The 27,018-nt window shown below is 40.4% G+C and overlaps 1 protein-coding gene across 1 annotated transcript in view; it reads left to right on the plus strand.

Moving 5' to 3' along the window:
* acvr2ba (activin A receptor type 2Ba) overlaps nucleotides 1–23,167 on the plus strand; it is a 55,469-nt gene extending 32,302 nt beyond the window's left edge. The window contains exons 2-11 of the mRNA XM_058398509.1: nucleotides 7,811–8,018; nucleotides 15,503–15,609; nucleotides 16,979–17,127; nucleotides 17,623–17,766; nucleotides 19,101–19,244; nucleotides 19,336–19,484; nucleotides 20,204–20,318; nucleotides 20,554–20,692; nucleotides 21,114–21,244; nucleotides 22,081–23,167. Coding sequence (XP_058254492.1) covers nucleotides 7,811–8,018; nucleotides 15,503–15,609; nucleotides 16,979–17,127; nucleotides 17,623–17,766; nucleotides 19,101–19,244; nucleotides 19,336–19,484; nucleotides 20,204–20,318; nucleotides 20,554–20,692; nucleotides 21,114–21,244; nucleotides 22,081–22,275 — 1,481 coding nt within the window. The 3' untranslated portion in view covers nucleotides 22,276–23,167. The remainder of the gene's footprint in view (nucleotides 1–7,810; nucleotides 8,019–15,502; nucleotides 15,610–16,978; nucleotides 17,128–17,622; nucleotides 17,767–19,100; nucleotides 19,245–19,335; nucleotides 19,485–20,203; nucleotides 20,319–20,553; nucleotides 20,693–21,113; nucleotides 21,245–22,080) is intronic.
* The last annotated feature ends 3,851 nt before the right edge of the window (nucleotides 23,168–27,018 follow it).

Below are 27,018 nucleotides of genomic sequence, written 5' to 3' on the forward strand. Positions count from 1 at the left end.
GCTTTCTTGAAGTTTAGTTGTTGTAGTACTGGCAGAAAGATGTTAAATTGAGGTACTGCTTATGCCTTGGAAATTGTAAAGTTGGGGAAAAACTAAACATGGACGTCTCCTTGATGGCGTGTCTGTAGACGTTCATAAAAAAAAGCTACTTTTACCGCACTTTTACACTCACGGGCCTCAGTGCCTACTGCGTCTTCGGTACAATAGTGAATTTTGAACAATTAAACAACATTTTGGACAGCAATGTCCAAACAGCAGCAGCAAGAGTGAATAGTATGGTAGCATTAGCAAGCAGCTAGCCAGCAGACAATGTGAAGTAGCTTTAAGCAGCAAGCTAGCCAGCAGACAATATGGAATAGTGTTAGCAGCCAGCTAGCAAGCAGACAATATGAAAAAGCATTAGCAACAAGTTAGCCAACAGAAAACATGAAAGTGTTAGCAGCAAGCTAGCAAGCAGACAATGTGAAAAAGCATTAGCAACAACTTAGCCAACAGAAACATGAAAGTGTTAGCAGCAAGCTAGCCGGCAGACAATATGGAACAGGTTTAGCAAAAGGTTCATCAGCAGACATAAAACAGTGTTAGCAGCAAGCTAGCAAGCAGACAATATGAAAGAGCTTTAGCAACAAGTTAGCCGGCAGACAATATGAAAGAGCTTTAGCAACAAGTTAGCCGGCAGACAATATGGAACAGGTTTAGCAACAAGTTAGCCAGCAGACATTATGAAATCGTGTTAGCAGCAAGCTAGCAAGCAGACAATATGAAAAAGCATTAGCAACAAGTTAGCCAACAGAAAACATGAAAGTGTTAGCAGCAAGCTAGCCGGCAGACAATACGGAACAGGTTTAGCAACAGGTTCATCAGCAGACATTATAAAACAGTGTTAGCAGCAAGCTAGCAAGCAGACAACATGAAAGAACATTAGCAACAAGTTAGCCGGCAGACAGTATGGAATAGGTTTAGCCACAAATTAGCCAGCAGACATTATGGAATAGCATTGGCAGCAAGCTAGAGAGTGGACAATAACGAGAAAGACAAGCAGACAATAGCAAATAACATTAGCAACATGCTAGCTGGCTAATAGTGATGCCTCTAATTGATGTTAATGATAATGTTCTGATTAAGTGTGATCAGTGTGAGAGATTTAACTAAACTGTATCTCTAAAGCTAGCACTGTTTGCGGTGTGTGTGGCCGGGTTGGTCTGACATCTCTTGGTAAACAGGGAAGGAATTTGCTTTTGAGAAAACTCCCTAAAGATTAAATCAAAAATTATTTGAGATTTCAGTTTGAGAAGGTGTTTCCTGTGGTTTTTGACCTGTGGTAGGCAGGAAATTACAAATTGCTACCTCACCTCAAACACAGGCTTTCAGTGTATGACTGGTACATTCAGCTGTTATGGTGGGAAAATGGCTTACATTTGAGAGGCTGTCTGTCACCTTTCTTTGCACCTCACAGAAAAGTCTCCAGTAAAGTATTTGGAAATGTTTTTTTCCCCCTCTCCACAGCATTGCTCTATGCTGTCTTTTTGCTATATAGTGCTAATTACCTTCCATACTTCTCAGCGTGTATGGTATGCAACATAATAGTGAACTTTTGTATAGCAGGGAGTTATCTCGTCAGCGAAAAGGGAGAATGTTTCCCGGCACAGCTTGCTGCAGTAATGTATTTTACCTCAGGGTCAGGATGCACCCATCCCATGTTTGTGTTTCCTGATTATCAGAAAATGAGGCACGATATCAGCAGAACTTGAAGACAATATACTGCCTATGTTGTTTATTCTGCTCCAGATCGGTATCGTCAGTCAACACCGCAGCTCGACCGGGTGCTCGATTAAAAATCTGATCAAACCGAATCAGATCGAACAGTAATCCAGCTTTTCCCAGTCCTGATATTGATGATCTGTTTCTAATCCATTGGTGCACAAGATGATGTTTGTAGTGATGCACAGCTTTGTTCTGCATCTTCCGGACACAATTTATATTCAGTGACCTTTTATACAGTGTCTCTTTGGAGGGAAACAAAACATTTCCACACGACAGCATATATATATATATATATATATATATGTATGTGTATATATGTATATGTTCCTGAGCACAGTATATGCTTGTATTTGGATTTTTTTTTTTTATCTCACAAGGTGGGACTATTCGTGTCAATGCTTGACTAATGATGATGAATCTTCATGAATGGGTTTTTGGTGGAAATGAGCAGGCTAATTGTTATATCCATGCTATTAAAATATCATCAGTTATATTATACAAAGACATTTTGGGCGAGGGTGTGCTGAATTTAGCGGAAATTTTCTTCTAAATAAAGCTTTTTATATGATTATAGCTATAGCTCTAATACCGTATATAATCATGAGACAAATGCTTTTTTTTTATCAGTAGTAACCCTTAAGAAAGCTTTATTTGTTGTGTTAACTGCATTGTGGTGAGCTGCTGGCTTGTGTGAACACTGAAGCAGGATTTCCTGATCAGATATTGATCAGTGTGATCAGCTCCATGTGTGTGGCGTTAACTGGAATCCATCTGAGATTCCCAGCCAGGGAGCCTGGTTCAAGATTAATGTCCACTTTTCTTTTTTCTTTTTCTTTTTTTGATTATCTTTTTCCTCTTTATGGCATCTCCATCCAGCTCGTAATGTAGCAGTGGTAGCAGATACTGAGCCGGTCATTCTCTAAACAAGCGTGTGGATGACTGAATGCTGATGAGCACACAGAGTTGCTGGCCATCTTCCAAATCGGAGCTGCTGTTCCTGTCCTCCGATGATCCTGCACACACCGAGCTGTTCTGCATGCTGCATTCATTCGCTGTTGGTGTTTTGTTTTTTTTTCCCTGTCATTATCATGCAGCTATGTCCTTATAGCCTGACCTTTTTATTTCACTACAAGCAGACATGAATTTGATGGCTGATGTGCAGTTACAGTGTTGTGATCCATTAAAGGAACCAGAATGGCAACAGGCCAGAGTAGCGAGTATGCCGGGTATAATAACATGTTCAGGCTCTTTTAGCTGCACCGCTTGGTTTTTGCTTTCTAAGTGCATTTAATGCATTTAAAAAAAAACAGTTTTGAAGTCATAATCATTAACACATTAACCGCTTCAGCTTTGAAATGGAATCTGAATATGGAAGTTGTGTTACAGAGGTGGAACAGGCTGTAGGAGGCAATCCTCCATCTGATGGCAATGGCTCGAAAAGAACGCATGGTTCCAGTAAAATTATATTGCCCACGTAATGTGCAGGCCGAGCAGTGGTCGTAATGTTTACCTCAAAGGCTCCGGATTCTCATGTAATGCTTTTAGGACATGCTTCCTTTTGTGTCCATTGACATCTGCTATTGCCATTAGCCTGGACGTCCCCATGGAGGCTCGTAAATTCAGTCCCTGAATGCAGAAGAGGCTCAGTCGCGGAGGCAGCAGGGTTTTTAGTATGTGCAGCAACTCAAACAGTGCACTGGCATTGCCCAGCCTCATTTAGAGCTGTGTGTGTGTGTGATTTCACTAAAAAGGGCTTTGTCTAGGGGGGATGGGGCGACGGTGCTACTCCCACATTCGCTGTCGCCTAGCAACCGCAACGCACAGATTGGCGAGAACATCTGCCGTCGCTGGCGCTGCCAAAGCCGTGATGTACAGTACACACACACACACACACGCACACACACGCAGGCTCGGCCAGGCAGAGCCTGAACAGCTCTAGCACTCTGTGTGAGCTCTCACTCGTTTTTTTCCCCCTCAAAGATCGCACTACTTCACGCTGATCCGAGAGCCGAGTGCACCGTTTTCATGCTTGGCCAGGATCAGCCTTGAGCGATCGCTTTAAACGATAAAAGCCTCAGTCAGGACCGTTTGGGAATAGATTCTTGTTTGTTGGTGGGCTGTTTGCCAAATACACAGTGTGTTTTTCATCTTTTTTTTTCATAGTGAACTGGATAACGATATCTCTGAATCAAACCCGCCTCTGAATCAATCTCTGATCAGACTGCAGAAAAGCTTTGTAGACTTTGGTAAGGTTTTTGCTCTGGAGAAAATCTTCAGCAGGCATCTTTTTTATTTTCTATACTCGGCGACCGATAAGTGATCGATTTCGCCTGTAATTTAAACAAATTAGAATAGTAAACAGGAGCTATTACTCGTTCACACGTTACATTTGCTGTGAAATTCAGCTCTACAAGCTCCTCTTGGTCTGAGATGAGTATGAAACAGCGATTCCTCTGTGGCCCTCGACATGCATTCGAGGTGTTGTCTCCTCACCCTGACCCCCTGACCTCACACAAGGATCTCGCTCGTGGTGCTCTCTCAGCTCGGCTCAGCAGATCTTGCCTCAAGCGCCGTGTCAGCCAACAGTTTCACACTTTATAATCATGCACTCTCAATCATTATTTTATACTGTCAGAGGTGAAATTCTGATCTTAACCCATTATAGTGATATATAGAAGTGGCTTTCTTAGCTGTGAAGAAAGTCTTATTTACATATGTCACTTGGCAATGACTTTTTCACACAGTTAATGAACTACTTCAAAGCGCAAGGGCTACTTTCTGTACATATTTTCAGAAGGATATATAAAAAAAAAAAGCTGAAAAGACTCCAAGCCACTTCCAGCCTTCTTTGTTGGCTGATAGATGTGCTCATGGATATTTAACACACTCTCAGGTCAGCTCTCAGGTTTTGTAGTTTTCCCTCTGGAAGCTTCCCTCAAAAGACCAAAGAACAGGTGGGCATCTTTAATATTTGTTTTTGCTCTGACTCGAGAGAGAGAGAGAGAGAGAGAGAGAGAGAGACGAAGCCTTTCTAAAAGACACCACCTCGAGCACTCGCATCGATCTCGCAAACGTCCTGGCTTTCTTATAAAGCCAACCTCATTCATGAAGATTATCCAACCCTCTTCTGTCCTCCTAGGTTGCGTGTGCTAGCCTGGGTCGTTCCTTTCATTATAGCCAGAGCATGCTGTCCTCATACAGGCTGGACTCCTCAAGAGACTCTGGCCATGAGTGATAGTTTGAGGTTATCTCAGTCCCTCTATCACACCTTTAAAAAGGATCTGATGAAACCTGTGCAGAAGCTGGACAGAGGAGCAGTGGTTCATTTATGAAATTTCACCTTTAATGATTCAGGGAATGTGTGAGGGGTTTTTTTTGCCAAATGGGGAGCTTGAAAGCTTGCACATGGTTTCTCTGAGATGTGAGAAACCAGCCACTTCATATATAATATATATATATATATATATATATAAAGTGGCCGACCCGACCCTGGCGATAAGATGAACGCTCTTCTATTACACCATTCAAGCTTCAGAATTATTTATTTATGTTTTTAAATCAATTATGTGAATATTCTAAAGAGGATGACTGTGACAAAGCAGCACAACTTGTGACCACAGATACATCCAGTACCACATGTACCACATCATAGATAAACCTAATAGGCTTAAAGGAAAAAGTTCCCCATAGAGCATGGTATTCTTATTAAAATGCCATTTGTTTCATTCCAGTCAGTTGTTTTGAACTTCCACCTCTTGAAAATTTCACCGAAACTAGGCACCACTCGAGTGAAGGCCAGTTTTGTAGCAGAGGTAGGGTTCGATTATTTGACTAGTTAATGACTCGTGCTAGGTGCTAGAATTTTAATTGAGAAAAATGTGGTTTTAGAGTCACACGTCTTTCACCTGCCTCAATATTCAGTGCAAGGCTATCCCGATTGCCTCCAGCCTAATGCTCATACATACTGCACCAGCAACCTTTTTCTCTTCATTCAGCGTCTCCACAGCTCTCCATTTATTCTGTCTCGTACCGTATAAAGGGTTACGCCAGGTCTGCATGCACGATTAGGCACTTAGCCTTTGTTAAAACCTCTCTCAACTTATTTTCATAACGAGTTTAACTATTAGCTCTTGAAAGAACTGTGGTGGTCATGGTTGAGAGGATTTTTTTTTTCCTCTGGCCAGTTCAAATTGGACGGGGTGTGTGTTTGGTAGCGGCGACATCAGTGTTACCACAGTGACGATTGAAATCGGTAGTCTGCCTCCCTCTGTCTCGCCTTTTACCTTAACCACAGAAAAAAAAATGTCAAAAATGATGACTTACCTTCTCACCGCAGTCTCTGTGAGCATGAGCAAAACTGCACCTGGTTAGAATTAGACGCTTCTAGTCCTAGTGTAGTTGTGTGTGGCAAGAGTGCGCAGTATCTGTGGTTTTCTTCTTTGTATTTTAAAGGTGTGAAAGGAATTTAGCCAAGTGGCTGTATTGTACTAATACTGTGGAGAAAAAATGTTTAACCGTTTACACCAAAACCTGTCAGTCAGTGTTGTGGGTGTGAGGATACTACAAGGAGCGTTTGTATCGTAAGTGACGTCAGTCACAGTCGACCGCCAAGAAGGAAAATGTGCTGAACAGATGCAATCCGAAACAAAAGGGGGGTGTTCAGAATATTTTTCTTTGTGGTCATAGACCACACGGTGCTCTAAAAATGCAGTCGAGTGTGGCTGATGTAATACAAACACACCTCATGGTATACTCTCACCCCCGCCGCTGACTGACAGGTTTCTGTGCATGACGTCAGAAATGCAAATGCAAAAAGGATTTAGCGAGTCTGCTCGAATTTTGACAGGCTCCGAACACGACGCAGAAGAAGTGAAATAGCAAACAGGGGTAATTGTTCTTGCTATTTTGATATGACAGAGTCATCACTTAGAAGAAATGCAAGGAGGAAGAAAATGCAGTTGCAAATGGACTTGCACGTTCTTGTAAACAAAAATACACACATTGAGGCATGATTTGAACTGTGTCGCAATTTATTTGTGAAAATGATAAAATTACCCAGAAAATGGTTCTATACAGTGGAATCTCGGCATACGAATTTAATCCGTTCTGGAGGCGAGTTCTTAAGGCGGAAATTTGTATTGCGAAACAAATTTCCCCGTACAAAATAATGTAAATCCGTTCCAGCCACCCAGAAATATTACCAATATTAACAATACGAAGCGTATGTAAACTGTATCGTTGCTTACAAAGAACTGACCCAAGCCAAGCATTTCGTGTCAGGAGTCCTCACAGGAAGTCGTGCCACCAAGCTTGGGCTAAAAATAGAACAGACCGCCCATGCCACCAATCTTTCAACAGAAAATCACGTTGCTTTTGGATGCATGCTGAAGGCAACGTTGGTATCGTGGGTTGACCTTTGCAAAACGCAAAATTCGTAAACTCACATCGGTTGGCTCCCAAATGTATGCGCAAGTTTTGAATGGCTCCCGGATGTACGCCCAACTTAGCCAGTGTTCGGTGCCGAAAATTATTCTTATGCCGATGCAAATTTCTTGCAAATGTTGAAAATTATAAGGGAGGGCATTCATATGCTGAGGTTCCACTGTATTTGTATTGTAGAGATGGAAATTGGTCATCTGATCTTGCCAAGCTTCAGTGGCCAGTGGAATTCTGTAGACTCTGCAATTTTTGTAAATTCCTTCTATTTATATTTTAGAGATGGAAAATGTTCATCTGTATTTTCCATAGTTCAGTGGCCAAGCTCAGACCCTAGAAGCTTAATGTGATGATGTGTGTGAGATTTATTTTTAACGAGTTCATGATTTTGGGAATGATTGATTGTTTTAAGAAAAAACAAGGCAAGTGGCACTCTTGTTGCTGTCTTATTGCCACATCAGGTGTGAGGGAGTGCAGTTAAACCTGAACATCCTGTGAAAACGAAGCGCTAACACGAAAAAGCTAAACTTGACCATTACTACTTTTTACAGAGATCCTAAAAGCAATTTTCTCTGACCGGTGTCTGTTTTGTGTGTGTGTGTGTGTGTAGTACCCAGCCATGGAGAGGTGGAGACGCGAGAGTGTTTGTACTACAACATCAACTGGGAGATCGAGAAGACCAACCAGAGCGGCGTGGAGCGGTGCGAAGGCGAGAAGGACAAGCGCTCTCACTGCTACGCTTCATGGCGAAACAACTCTGGAACCATCGAGCTTGTGAAGAAGGGCTGCTGGTTGGATGACTTCAACTGCTATGACAGGTCAGTCATCCCCCACACACACACACACACACACACACACACACACACACACAGAACTGTCAACAGTGTATAAGTAGTATGTCATCAATCTTCTCAAATGGGCTTGTTTATTCCTCCATTTTTTAAAATGATCATTTTTTTCCTTTTAAGAATTTTTATGATATACCTGACTACCTTTTATAAGTACATCTGTTAATATCTTTATTCCATTCCTCCTACAATAATGTCATAAATTACTTGGTTTTTAAAACAAACCACATTGTTCTAATCCTCGAGGAGAATAGTAAGGGATGCAGAAATAGATACAGAGTCAGATTCTGACGTGATTGTTCTATAAAAAGCAAGCAACCCTGTTATTTTTCCCCCAAAATATATTTGAAAGGCTGCACTGCATCTTAACAGAACATCGTCTTTACAAGTAGAACACGGCATTAACAGTGTAACTGTGTTCAACACATTACCGACACACTCTCTGTTAGAAACGCTCTCTAACGAATAACAACAACACATCTGTTTTATCTCGAAACTTGTAGAAGTTTAAAAGCATCGTGAGCTCTGAGTCACATCAGCCTACTTACGTTGTGACATGGTCTATTTAGAGTCTGTGTGACAGGCGTCTCGTAAGCGTACACTCAAAAGATTCGCCAACACGTCTGGCTTATTTAGTGCATAAATCTCTTCCATGTGTCTGAATAGTCTTTTAATGGCCCATCGTTATTTAACGTCACATATTTCCTTCTCGTCCTGAATTAATTTTTACACCCTGTGCTCACTGCTGACCTACTTTCACGACTACCTGTGCGCCAGCACAGATGAGACTTCCAGAAATACGTCGAATTACATTTGAATAAGTCATGGCGGTCAGGCGGTGGAGCTCATATATCTCGAATATATTTGTTCATATAGACAGAAAGGTTTCACAAGATGTGCAAAGTAGTTTAAAATACGTGAGGTTTGGCGGCTAACGAGGCAGTCGTAATGCATTTAAAATAAATGTATGGTGTGCTGAATACTATTTATTTGTTTATTTATTTATTTATTGTTATTATTATAATTATTATTTTTTAATATAGAAAGACTATACCATGCTGAGCTGGGGCTACTTGCAAGGCCATGGGTGCTTGGTAAGGCATGGCACTTGCCCATTTCGTGAGAGACCACTTGGCGCTACCATGACCAAGCACGTGTTTAATAAAACTTTACTAAGAATCTCTACAGTAGAGAAATAATTTCAATCAAAAGCTGTGTGAGAAGGAAAACTTTACACAATCTGCCATTTTGAAAAAAAAATGTGTAAAATATTTAATGTCAACTCAAAAAAATATCATATCATATTGTCCAGCCTTTTTTATAAAGGTTGCTAGACTAGTCTAATTCACCCATACTGTCAGTTACCCTTCATTAGCAAGAACCATCTTAAGCTGAAAATAATAAAAGAAACGGCATGTAAAGTTTTTGTCTGAAGGAAAAGAAAATTGTACAAAAATGTTTTTGACTGAAAACATATGGTGTTTGCTTCTTGCTCATTCAGACAGCGCTAAGTGCCTTGTTCAGTGTCACACGGGTTGCTAGATCGCAGGGTCCTCTGCAATTAGGCTAATTTTAATTGCCTAGAGCAGAAGAAAAGGCTTGTCGTTGTAATTTAAAATTTGGGCACCCATCTGTAGTGGGCGTATTAGCATTTTCCAGAATTAGTTGATGTTGAAACTTTCATATTCATGTGTTGTGCTGCTCGACTGCTGTGCAATAGTTTGTACAGGTTTAAGTAAAGAACTTTACCAGCGATTTACAAGAACAAGCATATTATCAAGAATATTATTTCGAAGCATCACCGGGTGTTTTAGAAGGAATAAAAACATTCATGGTTCAAAAATAATCCACAGCAGCCGAAGTGTGGATGCCACAGCAATTTGACAACAATTACATCAAACAAGTTAGTTCCTGTTATCACTTTTTATAACTTATTTTACATATATTTTTTAATTTATAAAAAATATATATAATGCTGCTGGTGAGATCATGATGCTGATCTCATCATGATGCTGATGAGAATCTAAAGACGTTCCAGTGTCAGGAAACTGTAACAAGAGCATTAACACCGGAGACTCCTTCAGTGTCGGACCTATCATTGTGTATATATATCTTTTTGGTGCTGCATTCACCATCAGCTGCCGTGAAGGTTGTTACTATGGAAACTGTATGTAAAATGTTAGACCTAGCTCATTAATAATAGTTGGAAATAAAGTGCTGTGGCTTCAGAGTTTTTAATAATTTCCTGTAAGTGACTTGTTCAGTATGTTATTTATTTTTTTATTAGTGTTCATGTTTTATGTGGTAGTTGTTGAGTTCAAGGTTGTGGTGTCGTACCAACAATAGTATATGCAAAGGCTTAAAAGAACAGAAGAAGCACACGAGATTTAAAGCGACCTATGCAACGGGAATGAATGTCTTGGGAGTAAGAAGGTTGCTGCTTTTCCCTCGGTGCGCATTCCACATGTAAGGATGCTGGTGGTTTATTAAATTAAAGTCCATTGTGAGCCTACGTCTGCAAAATCATTGTATTAAAGTGCTGTCGAATGGAAAGTAGACTTGTTTACGAGGAAACATTTCATCAAAGCTCTGAATACGCTGTGTGTTTAGCTTCTCGCCATGGGAGTATTGGCAAAACACTTTCCTCGCGGTTGTGTTACAGCAGTAAGTGAACCAGTCACACAAAGTGCTGTTAAAAAAAAAAAAAAGAAGATGATTACTTCAGTGATCCGAGGTCACTTCATCTATCAGGGCATCAGGCTGGGTGTGGAGATGCTGTGCAGGATAGTGCTGTAGAAACTTGCTGTTCTCACTGCCCACATCAGCGACATGTGCACTACTCCAGATCTGTTCGCCGAACATCAGCTCTTTCATCAACACTGATCTCTGGATTTGTTGCGCTGGAAAAGTAGGATGTTGTAAAAAAAAAAAAAAAAAAAAAAAAAAAGATCATCATTAAGCCTGGGAGACAACGATTTTTCCTTGATCGTGATTTTCCATTTTAAAATTTAATAGTCCACAATTGACTATTACTATGGGCATTTTCACCATTTCTGTTTGAAGGAGAAAAGGGAAAGGAGTATGAAGTCGACATGTTCTAAATTTACCTTGACAGGAAGTGAAAAGAAAAGGAGTTTACAAATCACGATATCATATTATATGGGGAGAAGGGGCGGGGCTTCTGGGAGGTTCAGACCATTGATCAGTCATTGAAGATTGACATCATGTTTTGATTGACTCGTGTCATTATGTTTTAGAGGAAAAAATAATCTCTCTTACAGATTTAGAGCCATAACTTGTCCAAGAATAGTTATATTATAAACCACACTGTTATATAGTTACACAACCATGTTGGAAGGGTTAAAAGTGACTCCAAATGAAAATCAGCCAGTTTAGTCGACTTTATGTGAGCTTTGTAGCAGAAATAGAGCTCTAGTCAGTCTCCAAGTCAGGCTATTTATTCAATCAAATTTATTTATTTGTTTGTTTGTTTGTTTATTATTTATTTATTTATTTAAATTTATTTTTATTATACTTAAAATTTATTTTACTTTAAATTATTAAAATTTATTTATTTATTTATTTATTCTGTGATTTTAAACACTTTTTTTTTTAACACCTTTGTTCATAGGCATTTATTTAGTTTTATACCAACAAAAATACACGTTGCTTTCTGTTGTGTTTATGATTCGTTGTTCTCGAATTTTAATTTTATTTCAGATTTTCTGAGAACGGAATCAAAGTGAAATCATGAATCAGATCATGACAGGAGTGTATTGTTTCGCTCTTGATAAGTTCTGTTTAGTTTGACACACATGGCTGATTCTTAAATCTAGTTTCTCTTCAAGTCTCTCGTGCTGTTCTGTGATGATCCACATCGTCCTGGCTGCTGTGCTGCACTTGCTGTTGAAAGTCTATGCATTAACAGTTGGTGTAGTAAATGAGGACATTTTCACAACGCGTATGCATCATGATCGTGTGGTTTGCTGGTTGACTCTTGGAGGATAAGAAAAGAATCCAATGAATATATCTGATGAAACGAATGCATGAAGGCGCTTTTGTGTGTATGTAATTGTATGTGTGTGCGTGCTCGTGCTTGTACAGTACATCGCCGCTCTCTCCCACAGGAAACGTGCATTGTTAGCGGGTACAGTAGGTTAAAAATGTGAGCTGTTTAAATTGATTAACACTTCATTTCATAGTGCTTCTTAACTCTGATTGGTCAAAAGGCATTGATTCAATTTTCTAGAACAGCAGCTGTGACCATGCCTGGTGCAGAGCAAAATTACAGGGTCATAATTACGCTCTCCTTCAAATATATAATCGTTTCTATAGTAACAGCAAATTCAAAGGGACTTGAATTTGTATGGCTGATGCTCCACATATGGCTGATGCTCCCCATAGTAATACCTAAGCCTCATAATGAACAGATTTTTAAACACTTTTAATATTCAGGAGTTGCTTCTTTTAACACTGAGGGAAGGAGTCTCCAGTGTTAGAGGTTCATAACAACCAGAGGTTTTCCCACCATGCAGATGTGGTTAAGGTGTCGGGCCACTGATCACAAGGTTGTGAATTCGAATCCCAGGTCCATCAAGCTGGGCCCCTGAGCAAGGCCCTTAACCCTCAATTGCTCAGTTGTATAAAAAATGAGATGAATATGTCGCTCTAGAGAAAGGTGTCTGCCAAATGCCAGAAAAAGGAGAAAGGGAGGAATTTGTTTTGGGGTTTCACAGTAGCATAGCTTATTATTATTATTATTATTATTATTATTATTATTATTATTATTATTATTATTATTATTATTATTATTATTATTATTATTATTATTATTATTATTATTATTATTATTATTATTATTACCATTAATTAACTTCACGCTGATGATGGAGTAACTGTTTATAGATGTTTTCCAGAAGTTCTACAACATTAAATGCATCTGTAAATAGATCAAATTTATAATTTATTCTTATTAAAATAAATCAGAATGTGTACTCATTAGAAGGTTGCTGTGGTGTAAATGAAATAAACACCTGGATGTTCCATTACAGAAAGAAGATCAACTCATGGATTTTTTTCAGGCCCCATCATACCACCTCGTCACTCATCACTGTCCTCCAGTATGACAGAAATAAACTATTTAACAAAATTTGTGCAAAATAATGGGTGCAAAAATCTGTTTTAACATCCAGTCAGCTTGTAGTTCCTGTGTGTAAGAGTGTAGTTAGGGTTTAAAACTACCAATCAGAAGGTCCCAGGTCCACCAAGCTGCCACTGCTGGGCCCCTGAGCAAGGCCCTTAATGCTCAGTTGCATAAAAAAGAGATAATAATGTAAGTTGCTTCGGATAAGGGTCTGAAATGTAAAGAAATATAAAAGCAGTGATACACTCAGAAAGACGTGCCATACTGTAGTTTATCGCAATATCGCCATCATTTAATGTCAGCGTACGATCATGTTGTCCAGCTCTTGGAGTATTTTTATCACTCTGAGGTTGTCAGGTCAGTGGGTTTGGAGATTTGATGTTGCTCAGCATTTCCCCGTGGCACTGGCTCAGGCCTCTGAGGAGTGATCATTCTTCTTGTTGAGCTTGCTCTCAGCCCAGGTTTTTACCGAGAGGGTGGTGCTGAATAACGGCCCGAGTGCTGACTGAGCATTAGTCAGGTTGTGCCTCATCAGCAGAATCATCACACCAGTGCTACATCTCTCCATCTCTTGGCACTTAAGTCATTCCTGGTTAGGTGGCACTGTTGTTCTGTCCTCTATGGAACAAGAGGATTCTGCGAGCTGGAGTGGAAGCTTCCAGTGTATTTGTGCTGGGATCAGGCTTATTATTTATCGTGTTCCAGTTAGTCCATGTGGGCTGGAGAGGAAAAATCAGTTTAGTGGACTGATTACACATCAACTCTTCTTGGATATGTTCCTTTATACAACAGTTAGTCCCGGCCCACTAATTTGATTAGAGCCGCTTTCCAAGACAATCATCTTCGTGGTTAATGTTTGCGGTATCACCAGCAAACATGGCAAATGATAAACTTTTCAGGAATATACATTCTGGCTTAAAATGTGATGAGATGAAAATAATTTTTTTTTAACAGAAGCACCTTTTAACGGAAACGTCCAAATCGACACCAGCTAACTAGCCAGCTAGCAGAAATGCTACAAAGCAAGTATGACTCGAAAACTATTTCCACTAGTGGAGCAAAAATGAAACGGAGTGTTTGGCAATATTGTGAAATATCACTTAGTCAAAATGAATTTCTTAATGCATAGAACCGTTGTATAATAGCAGTATCGCAGAAGCAATATCAGTCAATCAGCACTCTTTCTTGTGTAATATTGCATAATTATTAGCTTAGGTGTTCACCGTTTTGAAGTTTTCCACATTTTGTAGCTCGAAACTGAAATGGATCATTCACCCTCCATTATCTTCACATCTGCAAAATTAATTACAAATTGCAAAACCCCTGTGAAATTTTTCACCCCTGTTGTTGTCAAACCTCTCGATAAGGAAAGATATCTGGAAACAGCATTGAATTTTTTGCTCATTAATACACAAATGCTTACCATTAGACCATTTGGTCAGTAGCTGATTTTATAGCCTTATGCTTATTCCTCTATTTCGCCCCCTAGTGGACTAATCAGAGTCTGGCTCCTTTTTCCGGAGTTGTTATTTGTTTACTGTCCCTTGAAAAAAATAATTGAAAGTGATTTTCATTTTACATTATACAGATTTTATTTTAATTTTACAGTTGTTTAAATTTATTTACTCTTGCTTACATGATTTTAATTTTGAGTACATATTTAGGTTGCCAGATTTTAACCCCTATTGTTGCCCTGATCTACATTTATGTTTAAGGCAGATGCATTTACATTTATTTCATTTATACAGCTAAGCCGGAAGGGTATGGGAATATAAATTTTTGGGGGTGGTGGTGGCTCAGGTGGTTAAGGCTCTGGGTCCTTGACCGGAAGATCAGGGTTCAAGCCCCAGCACTGCCAAGCTGCCACCGTTGGGCCCTTGAGCAAGGCCCCTCAACCCACCCAGCTCCAGGGGTGCTGTATCATGGCTGACCCTGCGCTCTGACCCCAACCACCAAGGATGGGATATGTGAAGAAAGAATTTCACCGTGCAGTAATGTATAGGTGACAAAGACAACTTATGCAAGGATGCAGTTTGCTGTGAGAGCTGCAGTGGTGCTGGGATTCGAACTTACAACCTTCTGATCAGTAGTCCGAGTTGTCTAAATCACTGAAATCTATATTTCAAATTCTGCAAATGCCTTCTCATTGTTTCACACTTTGTTGCAAAACCTCCATGGATTAATTATAGTGCTGTCTTTTTTCTTGCTTGCACAAATTCTCCAAGCTCTAATTCTGCCCTTGATGAGCTTTTCACCAAATATTTCTTATGATTTTATAGTAACCAGGTTCTGCTGTCTTTCTCAACCCCAGGCAAGAGTGCGTGGCCACGGAGGAGAACCCGCAAGTGTTCTTCTGCTGCTGCGAGGGCAGCTTCTGCAACGAGAGGTTCACACACCTACCTGACGTGAACGGACCAGGTGAGCAAACTCTGGGAAATGCCTCACAGCCCTGTTTATTTATTCACCTTTTATTTTTATAACAGCGTGGACACCTCTTTAGGTCCCTTGTGTTTAATATGTACGAGATGCTTGTTTATAAACGAGCTCATTAAATCGGTGGAAGCAGGAAGTGAGTGTAGCAGCAGTGGACTCGGTCACGGTCATCACTTCATTTCTCAGACTTTACGAGTCTACCTAGGAAATTTGGCGTTCACGTAGGCGTTTTTTTTCTCTGCAACACGAAGCATTTCCGAGTGAAGCAGCTCAGCGTGGTGTTCAGGAGGATAACCGCAGTGGACTGAGGGGGAGTTGAAACATGACATGATCTTATTAGTTGTTTAGATATTATTAACATTTGACACACCAAAGTCAGCGCATTTTGATGGGAGATTATGGAGAATGAAGAATTTTGTCCTTTAAGTGACTCATATTGATGCATCATGCACAATATTTCCAAGGACATAACTAACAAGGTACTGAAAGGTCACTTTTGCTTTCTGCTTGGCTTCGAACCTCGCTATTGATTTTTCACCTGTGACCTGTTTGCTTGTGTATCAGACGTATGGCATTGGAACGTTTTTTTCCTCCTCACATCAGAGTCTCCGCTCTGAACCGCTCGGGTTCTGACTTCTGTGAATGGTGAGATGTTATGTTCCACACAAGAACTGGCTTGTTCCCATGTTATGGGGGATGTAGATAAATCCATATCATGCTTTGATTTTTTTTTCCCCCTTTGGTTGCCATGCTACAGTCTCTCTAGAGTGTTTAGAGACAACAATGTCCACGACAGTTTAACAAGGCGAGGTTTGATTTATCAGCCCCCTGATAACATGCTGCTGCCTCTGTGGAATTATCTATAGAATTTCTCTCTCTCTCTCTCTCTCTCTCTCTCTCTCTCTCTGTCTCTCTTTCATGTTTGTGTTTGTCTGTCTCTGTCTCTCCTTCTCTCTCTCATTCTCTTGCTGTCTTCTCACCCCCCCTCCTCTCTGTCTGTCTGTCTGTCTGTGTCTCTCTCTCTCTCTCTCTCTCTCATTCTCTCTCTCTCTCGCTCTCTTATTCTCTTGCGTCATTTCTTTATTTGCGCTCTCTCTCTCTCTCTCTCTCTCTCTCTCTCTCTCTTTCTCTCTCTCTCTCTCTTTCTCTCTCTTTGTCTTGCTTCATTTTTTGATCTGTTCTCTCTGTCTTTCTCTTGGTTTCTCTCTCTCCCTCTCTCTCTCTCCCTCTGTCTCTCTGTCTGTCTGTCTGTGTCTCTCTCTCTCATTCTCTTGCCGTCTTCTCCCTCTACTGTCTCTCTCTCTCTCTCTCTCTCTCTCTAACACTGTCCTTATGTGTTTGTTGCTTGTCTCAGTGATCGAGCCCCCTCCTGCTGCAGTCTCCCTGCTGAACGTATTGGTGTACTCCCTGCTGCCAATCACCATGCTCTCCGTGGCTCTGCTGCTGGCCTTCTGGATGTATCGCCACCGCAAGCCACCCTACGGCCACGTCGACATCAACGAGGTTACACCCCACTTTCTCTCACTTTTCTATCTATCCTCCAAACCTAATGTTATTTATTGTTTTCCTCACAGTAGAAATATATATATTTTTTATCCGTGTTCATTCATGTTTGATGCTTTCCATGTATGACCTTCTTCTTTTAGTATTGTATTTTATTCTTATTATTTGTTACTGACTCTATTTTATTTTTTTTTTTGGTGTTCTCCTTTCCTGTCCTAATTTATGGTCCATCTATACAGATGCTCACTTCTGTAGTTTTTGTAATGACTGTCGCCATCTAGTGGATGTTTTTTACAAACATGACTACAATTTCAGGTTTCTGGTTAAATCCGTGTTTGTAGCACGAGTCGTGGTTTACTGTGCTACTTTAGTCTGTAATCATGAATAATTTTACAGCACTACATCACATGCAGCGACAAACTTTGTTCATCCTTGTAATAAAATCTGTTGCAATGTGTTCAGTATATTGTTTTGCTGTATACTGTCTTCTCTCAGGACCCAGGTCCAGCCCCTCCATCTCCTCTGGTAGGGCTGAAACCCCTGCAGCTGTTGGAGATTAAAGCTAGAGGACGCTTTGGATGTGTGTGGAAAGCCCAGATGATGAATGAATACGTAGCTGTGAAGATCTTCCCCATTCAGGTTTGTTCTCATGTTTCTGTTGTTCATACAGGATATGTATTCCACAGGATTGACCTGTACACTGTACGCCGGTGAGTTCTCCGTTCGAGCAGATCAGAAGGTGGCTGATCATCTGTGCGTAACGGCAGCTCTCAGGATCCTACAGGCTGCCAGGTTAATCACGGCATATATATTAAGGCACTTCTTCTTCTGTTGTTTCTATAGCAACAGCTCAATCACAGGGACTCATACGGAGGATCCTCTGTGTAATCAAAATTTTAGATTTAGAGTATAAATTGATTTCAAATGACTTGTTATGTAACCGTGAAAAGTGTTCATCGTTGATATGGTGAAGTTTTCAGTGAGTGAGGAGACTTTTATGGAACCGTGTTGGAAGGAGTCTCCAGTGTATAGTGAGACGGACACTTTGTACATTCAAGTAAAGCTGGAACTTTAGGTTTTCAGGATGGAGAGCTTTAATTCGGGCGAGGAAATGGCTTGTTTCGTGTAGGTTTCATGACGTTGCATAGAATTGCAATATAAACATACAAAAATAAGTCATTTTTTTACTAAATAAAATCGTGGTTATTGACAAAGTTGCTGTGGTATGAGAGGAAGGAGACGGTACAGCGACAGCTAGTTCTGGGAAAATACAGTGGAGCCTCGGCATACGAATTTAGGCGAGTTCTTAAGGCGGAGATTTGTATTGCGAAACAAATTTTTATGAGAAATAATGTAAATGCAGATAATCTGTTCCAGCCACCCAAAAATTTTAGCGACATTACCAATATGAAGTGTATGGCTGCTTACAAAGAACTGACCCAAGTCAAGCATTTCATGTCAAGGGTCCTCACAGGAAGTCATGCCACCAAGCTTGGGCTAAAAATAGAACAGACCGCCCACACCACCTATCTGTCAACAAAAAAACGCCCGAGAAATCAGGTAGCTTTTGAACGCATGCTGAAGGCAACATTGGTATCGTGGGTTGACTCTTTCGAAACAGCTTTCACTGACTGGAAAAAAAATTCATAAACTCACTCTCGTTGGCTTGAACAGCCCCTGGACAAACACACAGCTTAGCCAGCGTTCGGTCCACTTCATATATATGCTGAAAATGCTTCCTAAAATTTAAATGCTTAGGCCGAAAATTCATAAGGGATGGCATTCGTATGCTGACGTTCCACTTTATTTCACTCCAGGGTGGTAGCAGTAACTCCGCTTCGCCCCGGGCCACATCCCACCACCTCCTCGTTGATTATTTTCCTCTTAAAGCACACGCTCTCCTTTCTTTACATCCATTTGTTCATGAATTTTCTTACGTCACTGTTTATACATCCTGCATTTCTGTTCCTCAGGATAAGCAGTCGTGGCAAAATGAGCGAGACATGTTCATCACACCAGGGATGAAGCACGACAACTTGCTGCGTTACATCGCTGCTGAGAAACGTGGGACCAGCCTGGAAATGGAGCTCTGGCTCATTACTGAGTTCCATGAAAAGGTCAGAGTTCAAGTCCCAAAAACAAAATTGCCATCAGTAGACACATTGCGAGATGATGTGCTGAGTTTTTAGGTGTTTCTCTGTTCTACAGGGTTCTCTGACTGATTTTCTGAAGGGAAGTGTTGTAAGCTGGAATGAGTTATGTCACATTGCTGAAACTATGGCTTGTGGCCTGGCCTACCTTCATGAAGATGTACCACGGTATAAAGGAGAAGGCCCCAAACCTGCCATTGCTCACAGGTGAGACTAAAGACATGCAATCATGTCAGAATCATTTGCTTTTAATAACATGTTCTTGTAAATGTCAAATGGACAATCGGAGACGGTTAAATTAATAGATTTCGGTCCAGCTGTGGTGCAAGAGATATCACAGACATTTCAACAGCTGGTATCTGATTACTGGAAACCGAGTAGATTAGACTTTTCTTGTTCGTTATGGAATCTAACATCTTGATTGAACGCCTAAGATTCACCAACTGAGGAAATCACACTTCACTAGAGAGGCTTAAAACAATGCCACTGTAGAGTTGATGATTTATTGAGTTGATGATTTTATGTGCTGTCAGAGTTGAAAGTGCCAGGAGAAGTCAAATATAATAGTAGAGTTAAATACCAATACACAGATGCATAAATAAGTAAAAGGAATAAAGTAATGAACATGCAGGTAAATGAAACCTTTTAAGGCACCCATTAATATCCAACCCAAGTAAGGTGTCCATCTTTCAGCATCCAACTCAAATGTTCTCTCTGGTGCAAGAGAAAAGGATTCCAAATTTTGTAAAAAGTGATCCTTATCCAGTACGAGCTCAGAATATCTTTACAGAATGTTCATGCTGTAAAAGTATGTTCAAAAGTGTTAAGAAATTACATTTTTTCACAGTCGAAACTAATGCGAGTCATGTAAGTTAGTTGAGTTTCAGCTTATCCAAACCCTAACTCCTGCTCACTCTGACTTACAGGGATTTCAAGAGTAAAAATGTGATGCTGAAGAACGATCTGACCGCTGTCATCGGCGACTTCGGGTTAGCGGTGAAGTTTGAGCCTGGGAAAGCTCCAGGAGACACTCATGGCCAGGTAAGAAAGTGCTTCTGAGAAGAAAGGAAATACTAGAACATGCTGGAATTTGACAGAAGCAGAACAGCTTCAGAAACTCTTCCGTAGCTTTAACAGTAGTTTAGTTCAACTATGTTTTAGATATTTTTTAAAATACCCTTAGTGTTTCCTGGCAGGACATGATTACCGCTATAGTACAGTTATATGCAGTGGTTTAACATGTTGGTGTGAGTTAACCGCTTGAATCTGCTGGTAGGTTGGCACGCGGAGGTACATGGCGCCCGAGGTGCTGGAGGGAGCCATTAACTTCCAGAGGGATGCGTTTCTGAGGATAGACATGTACGCTATGGGACTCGTGCTCTGGGAGCTGGTGTCCCGCTGCGCAGCCGCTGATGGTAAGAGAACACAGACTTTTATGAACGAGACTCTGTCATTCAGTCATCGTCTCATTCAGATGAACAGCTTGTGGTACTGGAGAGAAAATCATCCTCTAAGAGTTTCAAGAGAAACAGGGTTGTTATTGATATTACTGAAACTTTAGGAAAGTTAAAGCATTTCAAGTTAAGATTTCTTTCCTGCTTTATGCAATCACATTAAATTACAGTGCTAATACAAGCTCAGAAGTTTGACTATGTGTATAGGTTACTCTTATATTAGTTATGATTTTCAACATGTTATGAATTCTGTTAGAGTGCAGACTTCGGTGTCATCACTCACTAAAGTTATAATCCAAGGGTGAGCTGATGAACTCAAGTTGATGCTTGCTACTGTGGTTCAGTGACGGTCATTTCTGATTGTTGGTGTTTGTCTGTTCAGGTCCAGTAGATGAGTACATGCTGCCGTTTGAGGAGGAGATTGGACAGCACCCGTCCCTGGAGGACCTGCAGGACGTCGTAGTCCACAAAAAGATGAGGCCCGTGCTGAAGGAGTGCTGGCTTAAACATCCGGTAAGCACGTCTATGAAGATTTTCTGTCATCCAGATCATTCTGAAACCTGTAGTAGGATTAAGTGAAGGAGGAGAGAAAAGACGTTTCTGCTGGGTTTAGTGTGTGTAGATGAACATCACTCTAGACTATAGATCAGTAACTGCTCCACTCTGTGATAAATAAAATAAGACTGAGCAGCTTTGCACATCGCCCATCTGAGCTCAGGTTACTCTCTGTGAGGATTTCTCTGTTTTCTGAATGGGTTTTCTCTTTAGTTTGTGGTTAATGGGATAAACAAGTTGCCAGTGATGGTACTTCAGCTGTTTCTGAGTTATTTAAAGATTTTGCGAAGTGTGATTTACACAAATTGATATTTTCGACTTCTACAGATCATGATGTTGGTCACCATTCTTCACGTTTTATCTAAAAAAATTCTTTTTTTCCCCCAATAAAGTGCCTCGACTTTTATTTCTCAGTGTTTTAGACATGAGGGAAAAAAAACCAAGTAAAATAATTAAAACAAAACAAAAACAGCTTTTTCTATTTTGACATATTGATAGTATGCAGAGGGGAAGAGGGGGGGCAAAAACTTTCACCTCAGCATTCATTCTTGGGACAAAACTCCCTTCCCTGCCTGCTTTTTCCACCTCCGTGACTATAAGCATGAAACATGGAGGGATGTGAGCAGTCCATAGGTTTTCTTTATAGGCAAGTGAATAGATTTGACTCAGAAACGCAGTTTTTAAAGAGCAAATCAAATCTCGATGTACGAAACCAATGTCCGGTCCATCCAAATGCGTTTGACTCGGAAATATCAGCCACATCGTGGAATAACAAAACTGTTGAATTTTAACAGGGTCTGGAGCAGTTGTGTGAGACGATAGAGGAATGCTGGGACCATGACGCCGAGGCTCGTCTGTCAGCGGGCTGCGTAGAGGAACGTCTCTCTCAGATCCGGCGCCTCAGCAGCGGCCCTGCCTCCGACTGCCTCGTCTCCGTGCTCACCTCCGTCACCAACGTGGACTTAGCACCCAAAGAGTCCAGCATCTGAGAACGAGGGGTGGGGCGGGGGGGGAATAAACTCTCAAAAAAACGAAACCCGAAGCAAAAGAAACAACCTTCGTCTTTCCAGACTCAGCGGATCTCAGACAACAATGAATGCAGCTGCTATTTTATCCTGACGTTTTTTAAATTAATTATCATTATTATTATTATTATTATTATTAGTATGATTATTATTCTGATCGGATCAGTACTACCAGCACACTTCGCTACTGTATTTTTATCAAGAGAGGAAAACACAAAAAAAAAAAAAAAAAAAAACAGCATAAGGACATCTCAAAGCGCATTCAGGTGCCGACTTATGAATGCTGACAAGATGCAGGTACCTCAACCGTTTCATTTCAGTGGGTTTGTTTTGTTTGTTTTCGTTTTTTTTTTCTTTCTATTCCTATTTTTCTGTCTTCTGGACAGGATTGCCTAAGGCAAAACCAACCAACACATCAAGCAACCGTTCACCATGTTGGAAAATACAACAATGCTGCAAAACCTGTGAGGAACATTTATGACTGTTACATTAACCTTCCTCAAGGAATTTTTATTTCCAATTTTTTTTAAAAGAACTTTTCCTCTCTGACTGTGTGCTATTCAAATTTACGGAAAACGTGTCTTTTACGGAACTAACGGGTGTCTCTAGAACACAACAAAATGTGGAAGACAACTGGATTGTTTTGTTTTTTTCTTTCTTTTTCTTCTTGATTTGGTTTTGTGCTGTCGAAGCTGGCGACTGTGAAGAGGGGGTCGGTTCAGAATTTTTATCGTGTGGAAACGAGAATTTAGGTTAGAGAAAATTGGCTTTGCATTTTGAGATGGTGGACAAGGCTAGGATTTGGATAACGTGTTTTGTTTGGTACGGAATTATTTCTCAGGTAACCAGTTCGGGTTCGGGGTGTCTGGGTGGGGGTGGGGGGGGGGATTGGGTGACTGCCATTTATCCCTAGCGAATAGAAGGAGAAATGTTGAAGGGGTCAGTTTTTAACCCTAATGAAATTTAACACTTAAATGTTCATGCAAGACCATGATATGTGTGTGTGTGTGTGTGTGTGTGTGTGTGTGTGTGTGTGTGAGAACATGCATGAGTCTGTGAGACGTATGTGTGTGTGAGAGAAAGAGAACATGAATGAGTCTGTGAGGTGTGTGTATGTGTGTCTGCAGTCTAGAGAGACCTTGTGGAAGGTTCGGTCCAAGTGGCCATCAAAATAATTTGCCGTTTTCTTTTTCTTTCTTTCTTTCTTTTTCATTTCTTTGCAAAGTCCACGCACATATTAGAATCCCAGAGTTTAGGACCTTGACTGAAACAGCAGACTCCTGATAGTTTAGAAAGCTTGTATTGGCAAATCTGAGCAGTTTGTTGAATAAGAAGGATTTTGATTCACACATTTTAGCCGTGTCCCTTTTGCGTATTATCAGTATCTCCGAGGGACCAACTTTTAAAAAAAAAAAAAAAAATTGGATCTTGTGGGTCCTACATTGTAGATACTACACTTATGGCGCAATAGACATGCCATTCAGCCCAGTCTTTTATTAAGAGTGACTGAAATGCATTCGGAGGAGAGAAAAATCAAACCAGGAACCTTATTATTATTATTTTTTTGTCTTAAAAGTGGCAAGAATTCACATTTCTGTTTGCCACAGTATAACAGTGAATGTCCACAATGCTGCTGTTTCCACTCAAAGCTGAAATCTTTCTGTATTTTTTATTTTTGATTTTTTTGGTTTCGTTTCTTCTTCGCATTAACACGCGCAACGTCTCAGTAGAATTCATTTTCAAATGCAACGTCAAGAAAAAATGACAAGGCTTCCGAGAAGAAGAGATCAACTCTAAACAATAAAAAAAAAAAAAAAAAAATGTTTGTAGAGGACAAAACACAAAAAAAAAAAATAAAATAAAATAAAATAAAATAAAAAGAAGAAGAGATATTGTTCATGAACCACAGACCACCTCAAACCAGAAATACCTCAGATTTTTCTATGTGTATGACTTGTGTTATATATTCTGTTAGCTGTGTTGACTTGTAGTAAGTATATTTTGATTTAAGTTGGCTTTTAAGATTTAGGGAGTTTTGGAAAAATGAAAAAAGGAAAAAAAAAAAAAAAAAAGTCCAAAATCTTTGAAGAAGTGCTACCAGATTATGGTGTATAAAATAGAAAACCCATGTAAATAGCTGTAAACAGGTGTAGAATTCTGCCTATCTTTGAGACCAGGGCATTATTCCCTTATTTTGTGCCGGCTGTTCTGTTCTCTCTCTCTCTCTCTCTCTCTCTCTGTTGCTTGAAGGGACATTGAACCTTTAATTTCAGATTGTAGGACATCCTTCTTCTTCTTACGCTCCGATATATATACTGGATTCGTCAGTCTATCACGAGTTTCTTCGGCCCTTTACCATATAAACAACTGTGCAGCTTAGTGATGTCATGATGTCATGATGATGCTCGCTTCACTTTACCAAATTAGCTCTTTCCAAATTGAAACCAAATTCGTTGGCTTGTATTGGGCACATCGTACTGATGTTGTTGTACAAGCTTTCTGTAATTTAAAGAAAAATAAATAAATAAAAGGTTTAGTGTCCCTCTGTCCTCCTGAGGCTTCACAGCGGTTGCTTCTTTTTCCTCTCTATGTCTCGACCAGAGCTTTAAGTTATTTTGTTTTTTTATTCATGGTGCCATATATAACTTCTCCGGGATGTTCGCCTTCCATCTGCAGTGCTGGATGTGGGTAGAATCAGGCCTGTGTGTGTGTGTGTTGGAAGCTGCAGAGAAGCTTCCCGTGATCACAGGAAATATTTCGAGGCCATCTTTGCACTCATGAACTCGGTGATGTTCCTTTCACAGTGCTGAAGATAAATTAACCAGGACCAGTTTCCGAATAATAGAAAATGCTCGTTGCCAAACCAGCGAATCCCAGCGTCTGAATGTACGCTCATCTCATCATTGCATACTTCATATTTATCTGCTACACTCACACTTCTAAAGGAGATTGTTGTTGTTGTTGTTGTTGTTGTTGTTTTTTCCCCCTTCCCAGCCTCCACTGACTTTCACGGCTTTACCACAGTCGAGTCGTCGCGTGCGAGAGCGTGCGTGTGTGTGTGTGCGTGCGTGTGCGTGCGTGTGCGTGCGTGTGCGTGCGTGCGTGCGTGCGCGTGCGTGCGTGTGCGTGCGTGCGTGTGCGTGCGTGTGTGTGTGTGTGTGTGTGTGTGAGAGAGCTCGGACAATGTAGCAAGCAATATCCACAGCAATAGAGTAGCACTCTCTCTGAAGGGATTAAAAAAACCTCTGGGTGGACATTATCGATCCCCAGGACTCATACCAAAATCATTGTCCTTATAGTTTTACCGTCAGCCTGCTGTCGGGTGATAATGTACACGTTCCCATCTCCTGGATCACCGCCTTGTTTGTGTGTGTATTTTTTTTTTAATAATAATATGTAGCCACATTTCTTGCATTTCTTGAAAAATCTGCAAGATGGTAACCAAAGTTTTGTTCTCATTAGTGTCTGTGATTCTGTAAAAGAAAATTTAAAGGGAAGACTTGTAAACAGTTCAGGATGCTTCATGTCCACTAATCGAGATAGTTTGAGTATAATACAGCTTGCCATCCGGTGAAGGAATTACGGTATTTAGATGTTATCTCCAAAAAAGGTTGCTATTGTGTGTTTATTTTTATTAGTGATTTCTTTTTTCTTTTTTTTTACATTTGAAAATCTCTGAATCAGGATAAACACTATGATCAACGTCATAGATCATGCAATACCACACCTTGTTGTTGGATTTTACAGGCACTAAAGGAGGGGTTAATTGAGTATTTCTTAAGGTGTTGTTATTTTAACTGTTGTGCCAATTTACGTTCCCTGTAATTGATCTTTTCTTTCCCCCCCGTTGTTGTTTGCCCAGTATGTATTGGTATTTTGTCTCTTTTGGATTTTAAACATCTCGACCTATTAGAGTAGACGTGTTTCTATACAGAACTGGATCATGTTACAAAGATGGCCTCGTGGAAAGCTAGATCGTTTTTAATATCAGGAACGTTACCAACCTCTCATTTTCAGGGGAGTTCTGATGTGCCTGTGTATTCTTGCTGAAGCAACCGCTGTCTCTTTCTCTCTCCTTCTCTCTCTCTTTCTCTCTCTCTCTGTCTGCCTTTCCCTCCCTCCCTTCCCTCCCTCTCTTTCTCTTCACTTTGGTTGTAATACTTTTCAGAAAATAGTATCTATATATACTGTATATGATATAAAAATCTCTAAAACGTGACCAGCTGTAACTCTGGATGCAGTCTTAGATCCAGGTTTTCAGGAACCGATTACCTCAGAGCTCATGTGAATCAGTGTTGCTAGCTGGATAATTGTTGACACTTACAGAGAAAATGTACACTATTGTAACACACACACACACACCCACACACACACACACACGGGAGAACCTCTTTTGTACTGGTGTAACATGTATAAAGCACCCCTTGACAACTCAAAAACCTCTTTCGTCTCAAGCCTCTTGCCAATCTCAGAAAAAGCAATTAAACGGTACTATACAGGGAAACACTTGAGCGCTTCCTAAATTCCCCCTCTCCCTCATGAAATAAGCTGAAGATGGTTTGAATGACCTCATTAAATGCAGGCATTGTTCACATTTTTCTTCTGTATCGTTACCATTAGTGTCAAGCCTAATTGTAATCTCAGAGCAGGTTTTGGTGCATTTCTTTACCTCATATTCAAGATGGCAGTGTTCAGGTAAAAGTGTAG

This window comes from Hemibagrus wyckioides, linkage group LG01 (genome assembly GCF_019097595.1).
Source record: "Hemibagrus wyckioides isolate EC202008001 linkage group LG01, SWU_Hwy_1.0, whole genome shotgun sequence".
NCBI lineage: Eukaryota > Metazoa > Chordata > Actinopteri > Siluriformes > Bagridae > Hemibagrus > Hemibagrus wyckioides.